The 19,383-nt window shown below is 42.0% G+C and overlaps 1 protein-coding gene across 1 annotated transcript; it reads right to left on the bottom strand.

Moving 5' to 3' along the window:
• Window positions 1-14,002: 14,002 nt before the first annotated feature.
• LOC134208342 (two pore potassium channel protein sup-9) lies at window positions 14,003-16,979 on the bottom strand. The gene is made up of 3 exons (XM_062684339.1): window positions 16,421-16,979; window positions 14,624-15,242; window positions 14,003-14,559 (listed from the first exon to the last, which is right to left on the bottom strand). Exons 1-3 carry the CDS (start codon window positions 16,545-16,547, stop codon window positions 14,286-14,288), a joined length of 1,020 nt encoding a protein of 339 aa, XP_062540323.1. The 5' UTR covers window positions 16,548-16,979; the 3' UTR covers window positions 14,003-14,285.
• Between the last annotated feature and the right edge of the window lie 2,404 nt (window positions 16,980-19,383).

Raw genomic sequence — 19,383 nt, 5'->3', positions numbered from 1 at the left:
ATCAGCTGTTGGGAGAACCATCCATCGTTCACACCGCGAAAATCGGAAGACTGCGGTGGGCCGGGCACGTAGCCAGAATGTCGGACAGTAATCCGGTGAAAATGGTTCTCGACAATGATCCGACGGGAACAATAAGGCGAGGTGCACAGCGGGCAAGGTGGATCGATCAGGTGGAGGACGATTTGCGGACCCTCCGCAGACTGCGTGGTTGGCGAAGTGCAGCCATGGACCGAGCTGAATGGAGAAGACTTTTATGTGCAGCACAGGCCACTCCGGCCTTAGTCTGATAATAAATATAAAAACCTGTTCGGATTTATGCCGATGGTCAAAACGTTACTTTGGAATTGGCAGTAGAAAGGGATGGCAAGATCTTATGCAATCCGCGGAAGCGAGATGTATTTTCACTCAAAAGAACATGATAATCCACTTTATTCAATTTGTTCGGGACTGAAGTTCTTCCGGTTTCGAGGCTTTAAATCTGAGGACCACAGAGTTTCTCGTCTATATGCCTGAAGTCTCGATAAAGTTTCGGAAGTGTGGCTCTGCCAGAATACGCGGTGTCCGCGGTAGTGATAATTGGAGTTTATTTTAAAATCTTTCTAAGTGCTAATTTCCCCGTGTTTCATTATAGTGAACTGATAATCCCACCCAATCAGCTAAGTTCAGAAGTACCTTTGTGCAAGGAAGCTAGTGATCAGAAAGGTAATGCGATTGTGTAAAATCATGTGCGTGCCATGTGCGTTGTCTAAAGTTTCCGTTGTCGTACAGCCGTGCGACGGCTTTCTGTGTCCGATTCAGGAACCACTCGTTCCACCGTGTAGATGTAGATCCTCCGTCGAGCCTCCGTTGATTGCAAATATCCCGGTTTTCCGTCACCAAAAGGCCATCGTGGACGGTATCGTGCCCGAGCGACATTCCGGCGGCAATCATCAAGTGGACATCGATGTAAATGGTGTAAATGGTGGGTAGCCTCCAGTGATGATAAAAGAAAGCTTTTATGGTAAGTTTCAGGACCGTTCATTTAGGGTGATTTGGGGTGCTATGTTCTTTTGAGTGAAATGCAAAAACTGTAAGACTGATGCGGAAAAATTCGGGGACTGCAAGATTGTTTCTCAACCTTTTCCAAGGAACAACTTAGGCCTAAATAGTGATAGGTCTCATGGCGGGCAAATACACAACGATGAATGGTCCTTATTAGAGGTGGCGCTTAAGCCATTCGTTTAAAATTGAGTTCGTAGCGGTAGTCCCTCGTTCAGTTTCATTGAGTCTTTTCGTCATTCAGGGGTAGTTTGCCAGTCGCCAGTCGCCAGTTATCAAACGACTCAATTGCGGGCTATAAGTTTCGAAGTGAGAAGTAGGAAGTGAGTAGTGAGGAAAACAGAAGCAAGAGTTTTTTTCTTCTTTATTAAGGTGTTTTTTTATTGTTAAATTTAATTCAGTTCAACGCCGGAGAAGCAAGAAGTGAGAAGTGATGAATGATAATTGGAGTGTGAGAAGCGAGATGCTGAAAAGTGAGATGTGGGTGGTGAGATATAAGACAAAAAGAAGAAAGGAGGAGAAATAAGGAAAAAGACGAAGAAATAAGGAAGAAAGGAGGAGGAAGAAGGAAAAGGGACGAAAGGATAATGACGTAGGACAAAGAAAAACGAAACAAGGAAGATAGGACAAGAAAAAAAGAATGAAAACGAAAATAAATAGAAGGCAAAGTAACGAAAAGATCAAAGTGAAAGGGTAAAGGAAAAGGAAGAAAAAATAAAGAAGGAATAGAGACGAGGAAAGAAGAAAGAAAGAAATAGATGAAGGAAGAAAAAAGAAGATGGATCAAGGGAGCAAAAAGAGGAATGAAGTAAATTGGAAAAAATATGCGTTAATTTCACAATTTTCAATACTTACACCCCACTTCTAACCAGTCACATCCCATTTCTCACTTCTCACTCCTCGGTCCTCAGTTCTCACTGCTCACTTTTTATTTCTCACTTCTTACTTCTCACCTCACACACCTCACTCCTTAATTTTCAACTCTCATTTCTTACAACTCACTAATCACTTAGCACTTCTCACTTCTTTTTTCTCAATCTTCACTTCTCAGTTCTTACTTTTTATATCTTACTTCTCACTTTCTTTTTCTGATTTTTCACTACTCATTTTTACTTTTCATTTTATTTCTCAATTCCCACTTCTCACTTTCTATTTTTCATATCTCACTTCTTTCTAACGATTAAAGCTGGTAGAAAGCGAAAGTAAGTAGAAGGAAGAGGGGGAGAAAGAAGAAAAAATAAGGGAGAAGGTAGAGGAATTGGAAAAAGCAAGAAAGTAGAAGAAAGGGGGAATAAGGAAGAAAAGCTCATTTAGCACTTCACACTTCTCACTTTTATATTCTAACTTCACACTTTTTACTTTTCACGTTTTACTTCTCAATTTTTTACTTTCTTCAAATTTCTCATTTCACACTTTTCACTTTTCACTTCCTACATTTCACTTCTCACCTTTTACTTCATACTACTCACTTTCCACTTCTAATATTCCTCTTCTCACTTTGCACTACTCACTTTCCACTTCTTACTTGGCACTTTTCACTTTTCATTGCATACTTTTCACTACTCATAATCATAATACACCCGATTCTTTTTTTACAAGGATTATTTTCACACGGATTTTTTTTACACGGCTTTTTTTACACGGATTCACGAAATAACACGGATTTTTTTACACGGTTTCTCGAAATAACACGGATTATTTTTACACGGATTTATTTTTACACGGAACGCATCCCCCATATTAACAAAGAGCCAGTGACTTTTTTTACACGGATATTTTTTACACGGCTTTTTTTACATGGATTCTCGAAATAACACGGATTTTTTTTGCACGGATTCTCGAAATAACACGGATTATTTTTACACAGTTTCTCGAAATAACACGGTTTATTTTTACACGGATTTTTTTCACACGGCACGCATCCCCCGTGTAAAAAAAGAATCGGGTGTATAATATTTTAAACTATTCGGCAAAACGGCATTCGGCCAAACAGAATTCGGTCAAATTGCCCGTGTATATCGTGCAATGTGAACCGTTTCTGATAACATAGAGTTAGCGAGGTGAAAATGCATTAGAAAATTACTTAGACTACCCCGGGGATACCTTCACCGGGCTCAGGGGGTACCTCGGACAAGAATGCGTAATGACGGATGAATTTCAATTTTATTTATTCAATCGACTTTGACCTTGTCGCACATATTGCTTTCTTAATAGCTAAATTATTCTAATTCTCTAGCACATAACACATTTTTAGAAAGAATGGAATTGAACTTGTGACAAACATCGTTAAAAGAACGCAAACGCAAATCAAAACAATTGTTGTAGCTAAAGTTTGTTCTGTGAAAAGGAATCACAAATAAAGGCGAATTTCCTAATCTGCGTGAGGGAACATTCCATCGTACGAGCTCCAATAGTTCGGGACAATACAGATTCCCTGTTAGGAGGTCGAATGTAAACAATTTCTGCATTTTTATGCGCCTGGCGGAAAGAGTTTTCAAGTCGATCAGTTTGCAACGACTATAGTCGTTGCTATAGCAACTAGCAACTAGCTCGGAAAGTTAAATTGGTCGTTCCAAGGCAGCTGAACCTAATGAAAATTTTCTGAATTCTTTCGAGTGCCAGCGTACGGACCAGGTAACATGGAGACCAAACTGATGAAGCTAAAATACTCCTGATACATGAGTAAAATAGTGTTTTTATACAATAAACATCGCTGAAGCCGGCAGCATAACGACGAATTAAACCCAGTACAGTGTATACAGGGGCCCCACACACGCTCCGACATGTTGTACAACTTTGACTCCGCCCCCAAGTTTGTGCGACCAATTCAGTTTATACAACCGTCTGACGAACAGTTGGTACAACCAGAACTTCAACAAACATAATATTTAGTCATTTTCTTTCTGTATATGTTGAAGTGTTTGGTGCTTTTTCACGAATACTGAATTGGATGAATTGAATTGGAATGGAATTGGATTGGAGTGCAATTAGATTGGATTTGAATTGGAATGGTATTAGAATTAGATTGGTTGTGGATTGAATTGAATTTTATTGGAACGTGAATGGCATGTTATTGGAATTTTAGTGATGATGGATTGGAATGCGACTGAAATTTGTATAGAGTTGGAATTGTATTTGATTGTGCGATTGGATAGGAAGTGGATTTGAATTGCATTGGAATCGGATTTTCACAGTCCATACAGGAATTCCTCCGTATGCTCCTCCCGGAATTTCTCCGGAAGTTCCTCCTGGAATTCCTCCGGAAATTCTTCCAAAAGTTTATCCCAGAGTTCCTCCGGAAGTTTATTCTGGAATTCCTCCAGAATTCGTCCGAAAGTTCCGTCAGGAAGCTCCTTACGGAATTCGTCCGGAAGTTTCCGAAAATTATTCCCGGAATTCCTCCGGAAGCTTTCTCTGAATTCCAATCCAGGATATTCTCAGAAGGTTCCTCCCGGAATTCCTCAGGAAGCTTCTCCAGGAATTTCTCCGGAAGTTCAACCCGGAATTCAATCGGAAGTTCCTCCGGATGTTCCTCCCGGAATTCCTCCGGATGTTCCTACCGAAATTCCTTCGGATGTTCCTCCCAGAGCTCCTCCAGAAATTCCTCCCGGAATTACTCCAGAAGTTCCTCCGGAAATTCCTTCAGGAAATCCTCCGGAAGTTTCTCCAGGATTTCCTCCAGAAATTCCCTTACGGGTTTCTTCGGACGTTCCTCCCGGAATTCGGATTTTTTCCAAAAATTCCCCCCAGAATTTCTCAAAAAAATCTTCCAGGAATTCCTCATGAGGTTCCTCCTAGATATCCTCAGGAAGTTCCTCCAGGAATTCCTCCGCAAGCTTCTCCAGCAATTCCTCCGGAAGTTCCTCAAGGGATTCCTCCGGAAATTCCTCTTGTAGTTCCTCCGGAAATTCCTTCCAAGAAATCCTCCGGAAGTTCCTCCAGGAATTCTTCCGCAAGTTCTTCCAGGAATTCCTGAAAGAATTACTACGGATGTTCCTACAGGAATTCCTCCTGAAGTTTCTCCAGGAATTTCTCCGGAAGTTCCTCCATGAATTCCTCAAAAAGCGCTTCCTGGAATTCCTCTGAATATTCCTTCAGGTTCATTTCATTTATTTAGTTAACATCTAAACAGATAACACTGAATCAACAATTTGACGCCACAATGCACGGTTCGAGGCCGCATCTCTCCATCCTCGGATACGCCCCACGCTCGCCAAGTCGTTCTGCACCTGGTCTGCCCATCTCGCTCGCTGCGCTCCACGCCGTCTCGTACCTGCCGGATCGGAAGCAAACACCATCTTTGCAGGGTTGCTGTCCGGCATTCTTACAACATGTCCTGCCCATCGTACCCTTCCGGCTTTAGCTACCTTCTGGATACTGGGTTCGCCGTAGAGTTGGGCGAGCTCATGGTTCATTCTTCGCCGCCACACACCGTCTTCTTGCACACCGCCAAAGATGGTCCTAAGCACCCGTCTCTCGAATACTCCGAGTGCTTGCAAGTCCTCCTCGAGCATTGTCCATGTTTCATGTCCGTAGAGGACAACCGGTCTTATTAACGTCTTGTACATGACACATTTGGTGCGGTGGCGAATCTTTTTTGACCGCAGTTTTTTCTGGAGCCCGTAGTAGGCCTGACAACCACAGATGATGCGCCTTCGTATTTCACAACTAACATTGTTATCAGCCGTTAGCAAGGATCCAATGTAGACGAATTCGTCGACCACCTCGAAGGTATCCCCGTCTATCGTAACACTGCTTCCCAGGCGGGCCCTGTCGCGCTCGGTTCCGCCCACAAGCATGTACTTTGTCTTTGACGCATTCACCACCAGTCCAACTTTTGTTGCTTCACGTTTCATGCGGGTGTACAGTTCTGCCACCTTTGCAAATGTTCGGCCGACAATGTCCATGTCATCCGCGAAACAAATAAATTGACTGGATCTGTTGAAAATCGTACCGGGGTGTTACACCTGACTCTACGTATGACACCTTCTAGCGCAATGTTGAACAACAGACACGAAAGTCCATCACCTTGTCTTAGTCCTCGGCGCGTTTCGAATGAACTAGAGTGTTCGCCCGAAATCTTCACACAAATTGCACACCATCCACCGTTACTTTGATCAGTCTGGTAAGCTTCCCAGGAAAGCCGTTCTCGTTCATAATTTTCCATAGCTCTACGCGGTCTATACTGTCGTATGCCGCCTTGAAATCAATGAACAGATGGTGCGTTGGGACCTGGTATTCACGGCATTTTGAAGGATTTGCCGTACAGTAAAGATCTGGTCTGTTGTCGAGCGGCCATCAACGAAGCCGGCTTGATAACTTCCCACGAACTCGTTCACTAATGGTGACAGACGACGGAAGATGATCTGGGATATCACTTTGTAGGCGGCATTAAGGATGGTGATCGCTCGAAAGTTCTCACACTCCAGTTTGTCGCCTTTCTTGTAGATGGGGCATATAACCCCTTCCTTCCACTCCTCCGGTAGCTGTTCGGTTTCCCAGATTCTGACTATCAGTTTGTGCAGGCAAGTGGCCAGCTTTTCCGGGCCCATCTTGATGAGCTCAGCTCCGATACCATCCTTACCAGCTGCTTTATTGGTCTTTAGCTGTTGAATGGCATCCTTAACTTCCCTCAAGGTGGGGGCTGGTTGGCTTCCATTCCAACTGACGTAGTCATCTCCTCCGCTGCCTTGACTTTCACTGCCTGTACTCTCAGCGCCATTCAGATGTTCCTCGTAGTGCTGCTTCCACCTTTCGATCACCACACGTTCGTCCGTCAAGATGCTCCCATCCTTATCCCGGCACATTTCGGCTCGCGGCACGAAGCCTTTGCGGGATGCGTTGAGCTTCTGATAGAACTTGCGTGTATCTTGAGAACGGCACAGCTGTTCCATCTCCTCGCACTCCGCTTCTTCCAGGCGGCGTTTCTTCTCCTGAAAAAGGCGGGTCTGCTGTCTCCGCTTCCGTCTATAACGTTCCACGTTCTGCCGGGTACCTTGCTGCAGCGCGACCGCCCGCGCTGCGTCCTTCTCCTCCAGAATCTGTCTGCACTCTTCGTCGAACCAATCGTTCCGTCGACTTCGACCCATATACCCGACGATGTTCTCCGCTGCGTCGTTAATGGCTGCTTTAACTGTACTCCAGCAGTCCTCAAGAGGGGCCCCATCGAGCTCACCCTCTTCCGGCAACGCTGCCTCGCTGCTGCCTGCCAACGCTGCTGCCTCCTGAAGGAATTCCTTCAGGTATTCCTCCGAAATTTCCTCAGAGAATTGCTTCGGAAGTTCCCCAAAAGATTGCTCCGGAAGTTCCTCTAGGAGTTCCTCCATGTATTCCTCTTTGAAATCTTCCAGAAGGTCCTCCTTGAGTTCCTTTTGAAAGTCCTCAATGTATTCCTCCTGAATTTTTTTTCGAAAGTTTTTTCATTTTCAATCTGTGTATTTTTCATAGGAAATCCTTCAAAATTTCTTTAGATTTTTTTCTGAGAATCTGTCAATGAATTCAAGAATTCACGCTTCCGAAAACTTCCCCAGATTTTTTAAGATGTGCTCCCTTGGAAATTATATCAGTAATTCCGCATACAATGCCTCTGAGAAGTTCTATAAAAGTTCTCACTGGAGTTTCTCCAGAAAATCCCCTAAAACTCTTTTTAAATTACTTCTCCAACTCAACCAAATTTCCCGCCGAATATCCCAAAAAATCTCCAGATAGTTCCAGATAGTGAAGGTATTGTCAAATGAAGTTCATATGGAATTTTTCATAAAATTTCTGACTCTGTAATTCTTAAAGGAATATCTACTGGCGTTATTGGAGCATTTCCATAAATTCCGACGAAAAATGTGGGACATTTTTGAATAATTAAATTGTCAGTCGGTTTTAGAACAAAATATGTTTGACCGAACATACGCTATATAACAAGGGGCCTAGTGGCCAAGCGGCGGGGTCAATTTTCATACGGCGGCGGCGCAAAAAAATTACCGGTTGCGGCGGCGCATAGGTCTGATATTATCTTATTGTTATCCTATTATTATTATGTTTTTTAGTATTATTATTATTAGCGCATATTATCTTATTTGCTTTGGGGCCCTCCTTAGCCGTGTGGTAAGACGCGCGACTACAAAGCAAGACCATGCTGAGGGTGGCTGGGTTCGATTCCCGGTGCCAGTCTAGGCAATTTTCGGATTGGAAATCGTCTCGACTTCCCTGGGCATAAAAGTATCATCGTGTTAGCCTCATGATAGGGTAAGGGAGGTATTTTGGACCACTTTAGGAGATGGTCGTTCAATTTTTCGAATGAAAGTTAAATTTTGTAATAGTGCTTGATCAATTCCCTATACAACTAAAAAGTGGTGAATGCTAGATAGGATTTGTAGGTAAAAATGTTGTAAATCCCACCGAAAGAACCAAACTATCATAAATTCTGAAAATTTGTAAGATTTAATTTTGGACCATCTGTTTTTATTTTGGACCACCTATTGAACATATTTTGGACTACTCGAATAGTTTTGTATTGCTTGCAAAGTTATGTTACTATTAGATTAGTGGTCTCCAGCATTTTCGACGTTTTTATCCTTTAAGTCCTTGTAAAGCCATACATTTTTATAAGCACTCAAAAGCTAAGAACAATATCTACTAGCTAAGGGTATTGAAACTAATATCAATTTCAGTACCACTCGTACTCGTACAGCATCATCAAAGCAAAACAAACGTGCGGCCCATGACCGTGATATTTGCACCTGGTCATGTAGTTTGCCAGATCTGTTTCATTTGCGTTATTGATAGTAGTGGGGTGCCCGGTTTTTCCTTGCTTCTTGTACATTCGTTTTCCAAACAAAACATAATCGTAGAACGCGGAACTCCGTTGCATTGGCAAGCAGCACGGACGGAGAGCTCTTGCAAAGATTGGTTCTTGTCATGGAGCTTCCTTAACTATTTTCGTATGGTAATAATAAAAACAGTTACATGTTGGTTTAATAGATATTTTTCTAGGGCTTACATCAATGGACGGTATTTTTTAAAATAAATGCGGCATGAACAATAATTGATGAATAGTTTGATACCAGAGAAACAAATGGTTGGTAAAAACAAAAAAATATTATTATTATTATTGTCTTTCAGCCCTTGGCTGGCTCACCTCTGGTAGCAAAAAGGCAAAAGTTTAAGAGATCTAGAACTTAAAAAGAAGATATGTCGAAAATATGTTCGGTTCAATGAAAAATTAACCTATTTTGGACATGCCTCAGAATACTGTTTTTAAACTTCCAATATTTTGCCCGAAATATGAAACTGCTTCAATTAGGTTTTAATAAGTCAACAACATCATTCACATGTTTTGAATATATGTACAAATAAGCCTATTTTGGTCTAATCCAGCCGGGATGGGTAAATGCGTGAAAATATTTTTAATAATTGTTATATTTTATAAGAAACAAATGTAGGAGATACCTCATGGATAGTTTCTTTTTGCAATAAAATTTAAATGTTTCATGTTTTATTTAGTTTTGTGTGATATAAATGCAAAATTCAGCTAGGTGGTCCCAAAAATATGAGCCCGGTCCAAAATACAGCCGTTACCCTATACGAATGCAGAAATGGTAACTTGGCTTAGAAACCTCGCAGTTAATAACTGTGGAAGTGCTTAATGAACACTAAGCTGCGAGGCGGCTCTGTCCCAGTGTGGGGATGTAATGTCAATAAGAAGAAGAAGAAGATCTTATCAACAACGCCACACACAATGCAACTTAGTTGTACAACATTTGACTCCACCCACCACAAGTCGGAGCAAAATCAAACTGTTTTGATTTCATCCGACCAACTTTGCAACTTTGAAACCGTCCGTCCGACAGTCGTACAACTTGCCCACAGACGGTCCGACTTGGCTCCGACCGAACCAAATCTCCTGGGGCGGAGTCAAAGTTGTACAACACGTCGGAGCGTGTGTGGGGCCCCTTAGACATTATGATGCTGATGTGTTCGTTAAATCTCAACTTCGCATCGATGGTAATTTCTAGGTCGCAAATAGAGCTGACACGTTCCAAGCCGTCCGGTTCAATGGAATAATACTGCAGGATAGCGTTAGCGGAAGCTGTGAAAGTCATGCATTTTTTACTTTTTTCGCGCATGCCGTTGTCGCCACACCAAACAGGCAAACGAATAATATCGTCCTGACTAACAGCACAATCAGCACAAGATGCAATTACGCGGAAAAATTTCAGGTCGTCAGCATATGAAATCTTGCTTGATGAAATCACTAAACCGGGGTAGTTAACGTAGACAGCAAATATTAGAGGACCGATTATCTGCTATGAAGCATACATGAAGAAATTTCAATACTTTTGATATCTGCTCGTAGCAACGTTTCCGTGAAAACGAGCACGTCATAGTCACAGCTGGATAATGCCAAATGAAGCTGACTAATTTTTGTGCGCAACCCTCTCACATTCTGTTTGTAAACAGATATCATGTGGTTTGAGGAATACCGTGCGGTGGTAGGCGTAACTGGCAGAGGCAGTGAATCGTAGTTTGGTGGCTTGCTGGCTGAGACGATATCCAGTTTTCCGCAAGCGGTAATGGCCGCCAGTTTGCCTGCGGGTTAGTCTCTGATTTGACGTTCGTGCCATGTTATATGCCACATTGGTCAGAATGCTCGGAACGATGGGTGCAGTTGACCTCCACGAACGTCAAATCAGAGACTAGCCCGCAGGCAAGCTGGCGGCTATTACCACTCGCGGAAACCTGGATACGGAGCGGCCTGAAGTTCTCCTATCACACTGTCGCTAGAATCACGTGAGATGTCAGGCAGTGACCCGATCCTACTAAGAGTGTACTTGGCTGAAGATGGTTGCCGGAAGACCCTCTCTCCTGATTCATACACAGGACCAGGACGACTGTTGAAGGTGGACTGGAATGACTCGACTGTGATGAACGGATAAGGGTCTTCCTCACGGCCAGCGGAAAGTGTGCATCCCGGTGTCTGCTTGCGGGTTCTAACGGCTTGAGATTCTGCATTCACTCTGCCGCTGGAATCAGGGGAGGCATCAGGAAGTGATCTGTTTGAGCTGAACAAGTACTTCCCTGAAGATGGTTGCCGGAAGACCCTCTCTCCTGAGTCCTGATTCATACACAGAACCGTCCCGACTGTTGAAGGTAGACTGGAATGGCTCGACTGTGATGAACGGATAAGGGTCTTCCTCACGGATCAAAACTTATTGGCAGAGTTTTGATATTTGTGTAATTTCTTCGTTTCAAAATTTTGTCTAGTTGAATCCTGCCCTCCCTAACGAGCACAGTGGTTGAAGAGCTATGGTACAAAAGAACTAAACGTCGAATGAACAAATATAAAAATTCTTCTATGCAACAAAATTTTGAATATGCTTTTGCACTTAAATCTTGAATCTACAGGTTCGAAAGCCTCCATTTGAGAGACATGAGCTCATTTTTTCCGAAAAACTCAGTCATCAGTGGAAAACTCTTTTTAAGAGGCTTGGAGGACTCTTTTCAGGAGGTTCGAAAGTCTCCTTCCAAGAGGTTCGGAAACTTTCTTTCAAGTGACCCTCAAGACTTCTTTTAAGCTTTTTTCTTTGAACTTTCTTGCTTTTTTCTTCTCTCCTTATTTCAAAAGCCTCTAGTATTCTCTTTTGAAGAGGTACGAAAGCCTCCTTCCAAGAGGCTTTTCTTTTCTCCTTCTTGTAAAAAGCTGGGAAGCCTCTTTTCAGGTGGTTCGGAAGCCTTCTTCCAAGAGGCTTGAAAGCCTCCCTTCAAAACCTCATTTTAATAGGGTCGGAATTCTTCTTTCAAGAGGCTTGGAAACATACTTTCAAGAAGCCTCAGAAGCCAAGAGAAGCTTTCGGAAGCTTTCTTTCAAGAGGCTTGGAAGCCTCCTTTCAAGGGACTCGGAAACCTCTCTTCAAGAGGCTGGGAACTCTTCTTTCAAGAGAATCAAAAGCGTCCTTCCAAGATACTCAGAAATAAGTAGCTCAGAAACCTCCTTTTAAAAAGGCTCCGGAGTCCTCTTTCAAGAGGCTCGAAATCATAGTTTCAAGGGGCTCGAAAGCCTTCTTTCAAGAGGTTCGGAAAACTCCTTTCGAGAAGCTAGAAAGCCTTCATTCAAGAGGCTAGGGAGCCCCTCTTCAAGGGGCTCAGAATTCTTTATGCAAGAAGATTAGAAGCCTACTTTCAAGATGCGTAGAGGCGTCCTTTCAAGATGCCCGGAAGCCTCCTTTTAAGCAGCTCGAAAACCACATTTCAAGAGGCTCGGGAGGTTCATTTCAAGAGACGCGGAATCCTATTTTCAAGAGTTTTGGAAGCCATCAATAGTCATAGAAATCCTGTAGGAAGCACGGATTTATGAAAATTTTGGAAAACTTCATGGAAAGCCATACGTCTGGTCCATTTTTCATATATCTTTCGAGTTATGTTTATTTTCATTTACAGCAAAAAAAAAAACATGGCAGCACACGTATTCTATAACGATTACTACAACTCATATGTGACCGGATTCAGTCACAATCGAGTTGCTGCAACACTTGACTAGACTTGTGCTGCTCGGGAGGGGGTACCGCGATTGATGCAAAAGTTCAAAGGGGTGCCTCTCAAGAAAAATGTTGAGAACCGCTGGAGTGAGGAATGTCTCGACTTACGGAGGGAACACAGTATGCCCGGTTAAAGGGACTAAAAGACTCGTTCTATTGCTTAATTGTGAAATCATGTTAGGAATTTATTTATTTTCACAGATAATTTCACCTTTCCGTCCCTGACGTCTGTTTTTAAGGGCTTTCAAAAATCAAAACTACTGTAAAAACCACATTTCGTGGCCGATTCCATCGCAACAAGTTGCATTCCATCCGGATGGATTCCGGAGAACTCATGGGGTGACCATTTCCTAAATTGAGTCAAAACAAATCGTGTAATACCTCAATCATCATGATTTTACAAAACGGAATAATATTCAAAGGGTTCATGGGCCACTTGGGTTCAATTCGGTCACATCGGCCACAATCCGAAGACCTACGAAATGGACATTTTCTAAACTCTAAATAGGACGTGGAGGTGAAATCATAATAAATGATTTCACGAAACAATGAAATAAATTTTGTTTTTGTGGCTTTTAAGTCATTTGGTCTTATAAGCTGCGATCCGTGCAACTTAATAAAGGTAGTCCAATTGGATTATTTTTTTTAAATAAATATTTAAAAAACTATTTTGACTCAATTTAGGAAATGACCATTCTGGAAGTCCTCCGGATTCTGGCCAGATTGAACTCGAGTGGCATTGGAACGCTAAAAATGACATTCCCATCATTGTTTTGTGTAATCATGAAGTTTGAGGCGTCACACGACCTGTTTTGACTTGAATTGTATTTGTAATTTGTTCACTTTTTCCGGGGACACGGACAACTGACCCCAACGGATTCTGAAATAATTCTGGAATCGTACTGAGGATTGACCTAAATCTAGTATGAATCAAAAATTTGGATTCTTTCGGATGGGATGCAACTTATTGCTAAGGAATCGCTCATGAAATGTGTTTTTTCAAGTTTTTACCGTAGTTTTAATTTTTGAAAGCCTTCAAAAAATTTAGAGGTTAGCCAGCCAAGGACTGAAAGCTTCTTAAGGACACTCCTCACGGAATCCAAGTTTCAAAGTGCTCGCGTTTTCGGGGGCACACCACTCGATACGGAGGCGGCGCGCAACTGTCATTTTTGTTGATTTAGCTTTGCTGCGTCGCAGCATGCGTGAAATAATAAAATGGTTAAAAACAGACGTTAGGGATGGAAAGGTTAATAACGCTGCACAGTAGGCCTGGCCGCTTTTGTGTTTGAACTACATAAACCTCTTCTAGCGCAGCAATTGACCAAAATTCCCACTTAAGTTGGTTACTCTGGTCGAAGACGGTCTTCCTGTTTTCTTTCTATCTTTATATAACACTCTCTGATTCAAAGCAGAAAAAAGGATTAAGATCTGCACCACTTTCGTTACTAAGATTTATTTGCATTTAAAAACATTAGTCCAAGATGTACAGAAATTTAGAATTTTGCTTAACCTATATCTATAAGAAATACCTACTATGGCATCTAACTTTACACTAGATTCAATTGAATGTTATTGGTTCTTGAATCACCTTCCTTCGCCATTTAATTTGAGAATCTTTTGTTTTGCCAAGAAATAACTTTCGATCTACCTAATACAATTCAATATTTGGCAACTTGTTCGTAAAGTTTGGATTGACAATTCTTCCTTCTCCTCCTCCTTCTATATCGACATTCGCTTGAGGCTTATGGTGCTGGTAATAATATCCGCCGGATGGTAGCCCTGATCCAGCAGAAACTCATTTTCGTGGGCTGTAAAACTGTTTCCACCGAGGCATGTGCACGAACAAACGGACGTGTCCTCCTCTTCCACTTCCGAACAGTAGTTGTTCAGCTGACCACAGGATAGCAGTTTTCCGGTGGACTCGGACTCGTAGTTCAAACCATCCACCGACGATTGCATTTCGGCCTCGTCCCGTCGAATGTCCTCGGCATTCCTGAAATATCAATTCAGTTCGATTATACTCTTCTTACACTGTTTAACTAAATCGATCATATTACATGGTCATGAATCTCAGCACGAGCAGATTGATACTAGCAGCTACGACTGCCAGTCCGAACAGAATAAACACCAAACTCAAGGCAACGTAGCCCGGCTTGTTGATCAACGCTTGATCGTTTTGCAGGGCCACGTAGTCTCCGAATCCAATTGTCGTTAATGTAACGAAACAGTAATAGAAACTGTCGAAATATGACCAGCCCTCATACTTGGAAAACACAGCTGCGCCGGTCGTGATGATAACCGACGAAAGCAATCCCGTGGCCAACATTAGATTCATCTCGGTGGCTTCCGTTTGCTGGCAGCGAAGATACTTTTTCGCGCGCCGTATCACCACGGAAGCAAACTTGTTCAGACGCTCACCGATGCTCTGGAACATGACCAGCCCCAGCGGGATGCCAACCATGGCGTATGCCATGCAGAACGCCTTTCCTCCGATGGTGACGGGTGTGGAGTGCCCATAGCCGATCATGGCGAGTACCACCGTGGCGAAGTAGAACGCACCGGCGAACTTCCACTGGGGTCCAGCCTTGTGAGGTTTGTTCTCGGTGATGACAATTTCGATCATGTGGTAGTCCTCCGGCGTGATGTTGTACTTGGCTACGAATGTAGCTTTGACGTCTGAAATTGGATAAACGGAAAGGATAAGCAATCGGGTCTCTGTATTGATGGAAACTTTCAGGTTTGACTTTTTTTTCATTGTGTACATTGTAAAAAAAAAAAAAAAAAAAAAAACAGAATAGCTAAATAAGATCAGAAACAGTGATAAAATTCTGTGAGAACCAATTCTCCGAACCATGGCTTCGAGCGACTGAATGCAGACGCAATGTATAGATAAACAGCTAGTAAAATGCAAGTAAAATGGGAAACGACGCGGATGGAATAAGAAACTTTTCTGTAGAAAAAGTTTATTGGTTCGATGTTTGCAACAAAAAGGATATCGTAGGATATGTGTTAGAGATGATACGTGGATGCAAACCCTCAAAACAGGCTTCAGTTACATGGTGGTTTTGTCAAGTCGAGGATATATTATATTCAAAAATTTCGGAGACCAGACCGTATTTCATCCCCAGCCACCTTTAGCATAATTTGCTTCAGTTGTGAATGAAAACAGTTCTATTGACTCTGCAAAACTACGTGGCTTGTGTTCCAGTAAAGTTAATCTCGTAGGTATAACAATATATTTGAAAATAAATTTCGAAAAACGCTCAAAAAACGCATTAACCTCCAAAAAAGCGCGGTAGAAAGTTGCGTGAAAAGCTACCCCAGTGTACAAAAATAACTTGCTTTTTTTGGAAATGGTTTTGAAATTGAAGCAAACAGCTAAAATGCTGAAGATCAGTTTCAATTAGAGTGGTTCATGAAGTTGTTCACTGTTCAAAGTTGCGTAATAGTTGGGCTCAACGTACGGCTATAAAATAATACTTTTGCCATATAAGATATCTTATAATTTGGATCAGAATCATTAATGCAAGATGACGCGATTGAGCCGCAATGACATTCGGAAGCCAAACTCCCACACATTCAATCCTAATCAATTACTCGTAATCGTCAAATCCACTAGGCATTATCCACATAAAATATAAACTTCTTCACATCTCACCGCGAGCCACCATCGCATTATTCGACGATGATAACCAACTTTGTGTGGCGTGACCATCTCCTGCAATTGAACTCGTTTATGGCGACCAGTAGCTAATTGCTGTCTCCTGTGTTATCTTCCAGTGCACTACCTTTTTTTGTCACACTCCCAATAATGGTCTACAGTAGTGGGAGGTTGTGTGGGTCGAGATACTCACTCTTCAAAAATTCCCACCGGCGGGCTTCTGTTTCCGACTCGAGCGCATCGAACACGGCCGCCCCTATCAGGAGGTAGGTGAACGTGCAAACCACCAGCGAGAGCGTTCGAATATTTTGGCGTTTCATGGTGATGGTGATGCTGATGCTACTGTTGTTGCTGGGCCGCTTCCCTTCGTTCTTTGTCCTAATGTAGGACCAGTAGGGAATGTGGGCAATCGATGATGGAAGAACAGTTTAGGAAGGAATTGCGATTTTAGGATGCAAGTGATCAAATCTCTTCCATTTTTGGTTGATTTTGGTCCCAGGTCAATCAATTTGTTGAATCCGGAGACTATTTTGCCCGATCAGGTATCGCTTAGATATTGCTGTTCGATTTCCAGAACTGAAGGCGTCGATGTAGTATTTGCTATTTGAGTTCACTTCTTCCGCTGCATTTACCGTCAATGCAATAATTTGGCACTTTTCTAACGATTATTACAGTTTAAGTTTCCGTTTGATATTCTGGAAAAGTTTGGAGGATTATTTTGGCTAGTGAAATTTTCTTCTTCAATTGATTGACTTCTATTCACAACAGGATAATTTTGACAGCGAAGGATTTTGCACACTGTTGCGTGATAAGGATTGAGAGAATATCCGGTGATAAAGTCCGGGAGAGAAAATAGATCGCTCAGGATGAAATTGTGCTCTGTTTTGTATCCTGCAAGCTGTAAATAGAAAGTTTGCATGCTCAGATGCACGTGCGTTTCACAGGAAATGAAGCACATAGCATTGTTGCCGGGGCCCTCCTAAGCCTTGCGGTAAAATGTGCGGGTACAAAGCTAAATTCGATTCCCGGTACCGGTCTAGGAAAATTTTCGGTTTGGAAATTGTCTCGACTTCCCTGGGTATAAAAGTATCATCGTGTTAGTCTCACGGTATCCGAATGCAGAAATGGTAACTTGTGTTAGAAACCTCGCAGTTAATAGCTGTGGAAGTGCTTAATGGTGAACACTAAGCTGCGAGGCGGTAATGTCCCAGTGAAGAAGAAGAAGATGTTGCCGTTTCATCAGCTCAGGAATACTTGAGTGAAACAAAATGAAATAAATATTGTTCACAAATATTAGAGCTTTTATGGAAATGTTTATATCCAGGTAGTTAAATAAATGTTTTGGTGCAAAATGACAAAAATTGGAGGTAGTAGGGGAACTGTTCCATTTTCCATCTCACTGAACATATATTCATCTCATCGTAAAACAAATAAAAACAGCACCACAAATAAATACGCTACTTTTTGCTGACACGCGTGCTCACCGCTGAAAAAAAAAATCACAAAAATAAGAAACAAACCAAATTCCTTCCAATTGCTTTGTTTTTAATGGGATAAAAATAGGAGCTATGGGATGAAGTGCCGAACCGTTCCCCTAATTATGATTCCTTTCTTACATTACTGGATAAAAAATAAATGAAATGTTTGTCCAGGCTTTGTTAGATGAATTGCTACTGCTCCAACTCCAACTTATAGCACCTATGTTCATACCACCAAGAACAAAGCAATGAATAGCAATTCAATTTGATTTTCATTATTGTATTTTTCAGCAGTAAAAACGCAATGTTGGTAAAAAGGAGCGACACGATGGTGCTGTATTTCATTCTACACGATGAGATGAAAATATGTTCAGCTAGATGGAAATGCTAACAGTTTCCATAATTGTTATTCATTTTCGATGCTTAACACCCTTCCTTATTATAACATATTTTTAAATTAACAAGCATTGGTTAATGTTTGGTCATAATACAGTGAGTGATGCTGTTAAGAGCAGGCTGAGGGACACTCATGCAAGTTACATGAACTATGATGTCAAAAATATAACATAAATTGTACGCAATAAAAGTATATATAAAACTGTAGATGGTGCTGTTTTCGTACAAGTTCTTTTTTGTCGAGAGCTTGTGTGCAAGTTGGAGAAATGCACTCTACAAAATTATCAGTCACAAATAGTATGGCTGAAATTCTGTACTAATTTTTGCATGGCGTGCGTGATTGGATAAGTGCAATCTTTTACTTTTCGTAAATTTGGAAGGATCTACTCAATAAATATGCAGCATATGATTTTGACATAGGGTGTATTTGATAATTTGATTTGTTATCGGAATTCGTAAAAAAAATGTGTTGAATAATTCTAGGAGTTAAATCTAAACCATCGCAAGTTACATGCTACGTACAGATTCTGGTAAAGAAGGACGCAGGACGAAGCGCGGACGGTTGCGCTAATTCAAAGTTTAGTTGTCGTAATTTCTTTCAAATATACATAATTTACACTGCTCAACGTAGACTAACTTTATTTCTACCTTCAATATTTATTCACACCTCACTTATTCACTAACTGTCTACTCAGCGCCTGACTTCATGCGTCCGGATCTCAGTCGATTGCCATCGATGCCGATCGGTAGAACTGCTGATGATGCTCGATGATTCTGTTGCCATGTGTCGAGATGTGCAGGGATATGGATGGGAGCATCTCGTGGGAAGTTATCGAGCCGGCTTCGTTCACAGCCGCTTGACGACGGACACGAATTCTTCAAAAGTGGCGTAAATACAAGGTCCCAACGCACCACCTGTTCATCGTTTTCAAGGCGCCATACTACAGTAGAGACCGTGTAGAGCTATGGAAAATTATGGACAAGAACAGTTTTCCCGGGAAGCTTACTGATCAAAGCAACGATGAAGACTGTGTGAAGATTTCGGGCGAACACTCCAGTTCGTTCGAATCGCGCCGGGGACTAAGATCAAGCAGTTTGACCAACAATGACTACACCTCTCGTTTATTGAAACATCCATCAAGTTTTACCAACAGCGCAACGATTTATTTAATTTATTACCAGACTAATGCCGGAGTGGCCTGTGCAATGCATTCTCCATTCAGCTCGGTCCATGGCTGCACGTCGCCAACCACGTAGTCTACGGATGTTCCGCAAATCGTCC

This window comes from Armigeres subalbatus, chromosome 1 (genome assembly GCF_024139115.2).
Source record: "Armigeres subalbatus isolate Guangzhou_Male chromosome 1, GZ_Asu_2, whole genome shotgun sequence".
NCBI lineage: Eukaryota > Metazoa > Arthropoda > Insecta > Diptera > Culicidae > Armigeres > Armigeres subalbatus.
The sequence above is the reverse complement of the archived record's forward strand: the minus strand, read 5'-3'. Positions and strand labels throughout refer to the sequence as shown.

Excerpts from the sequence above, each read along its gene's own strand:
- LOC134208342 (XM_062684339.1), bottom strand. The coding sequence starts at position 16,547 with ATGAAACGCCAAAATATTCGAACGCTCTCGCTGGTGGTTTGCACGTTC. Across the intron at positions 15,243-16,420 it reads CCGGTGGGAATTTTTGAAGA|ACGTCAAAGCTACATTCGTA; the intron begins GTGAGTATCTCG and ends ATCCAATTTCAG. Across the intron at positions 14,560-14,623 it reads GTGCTGAGATTCATGACCAT|GAATGCCGAGGACATTCGAC; the intron begins GTAATATGATCG and ends TTGATATTTCAG.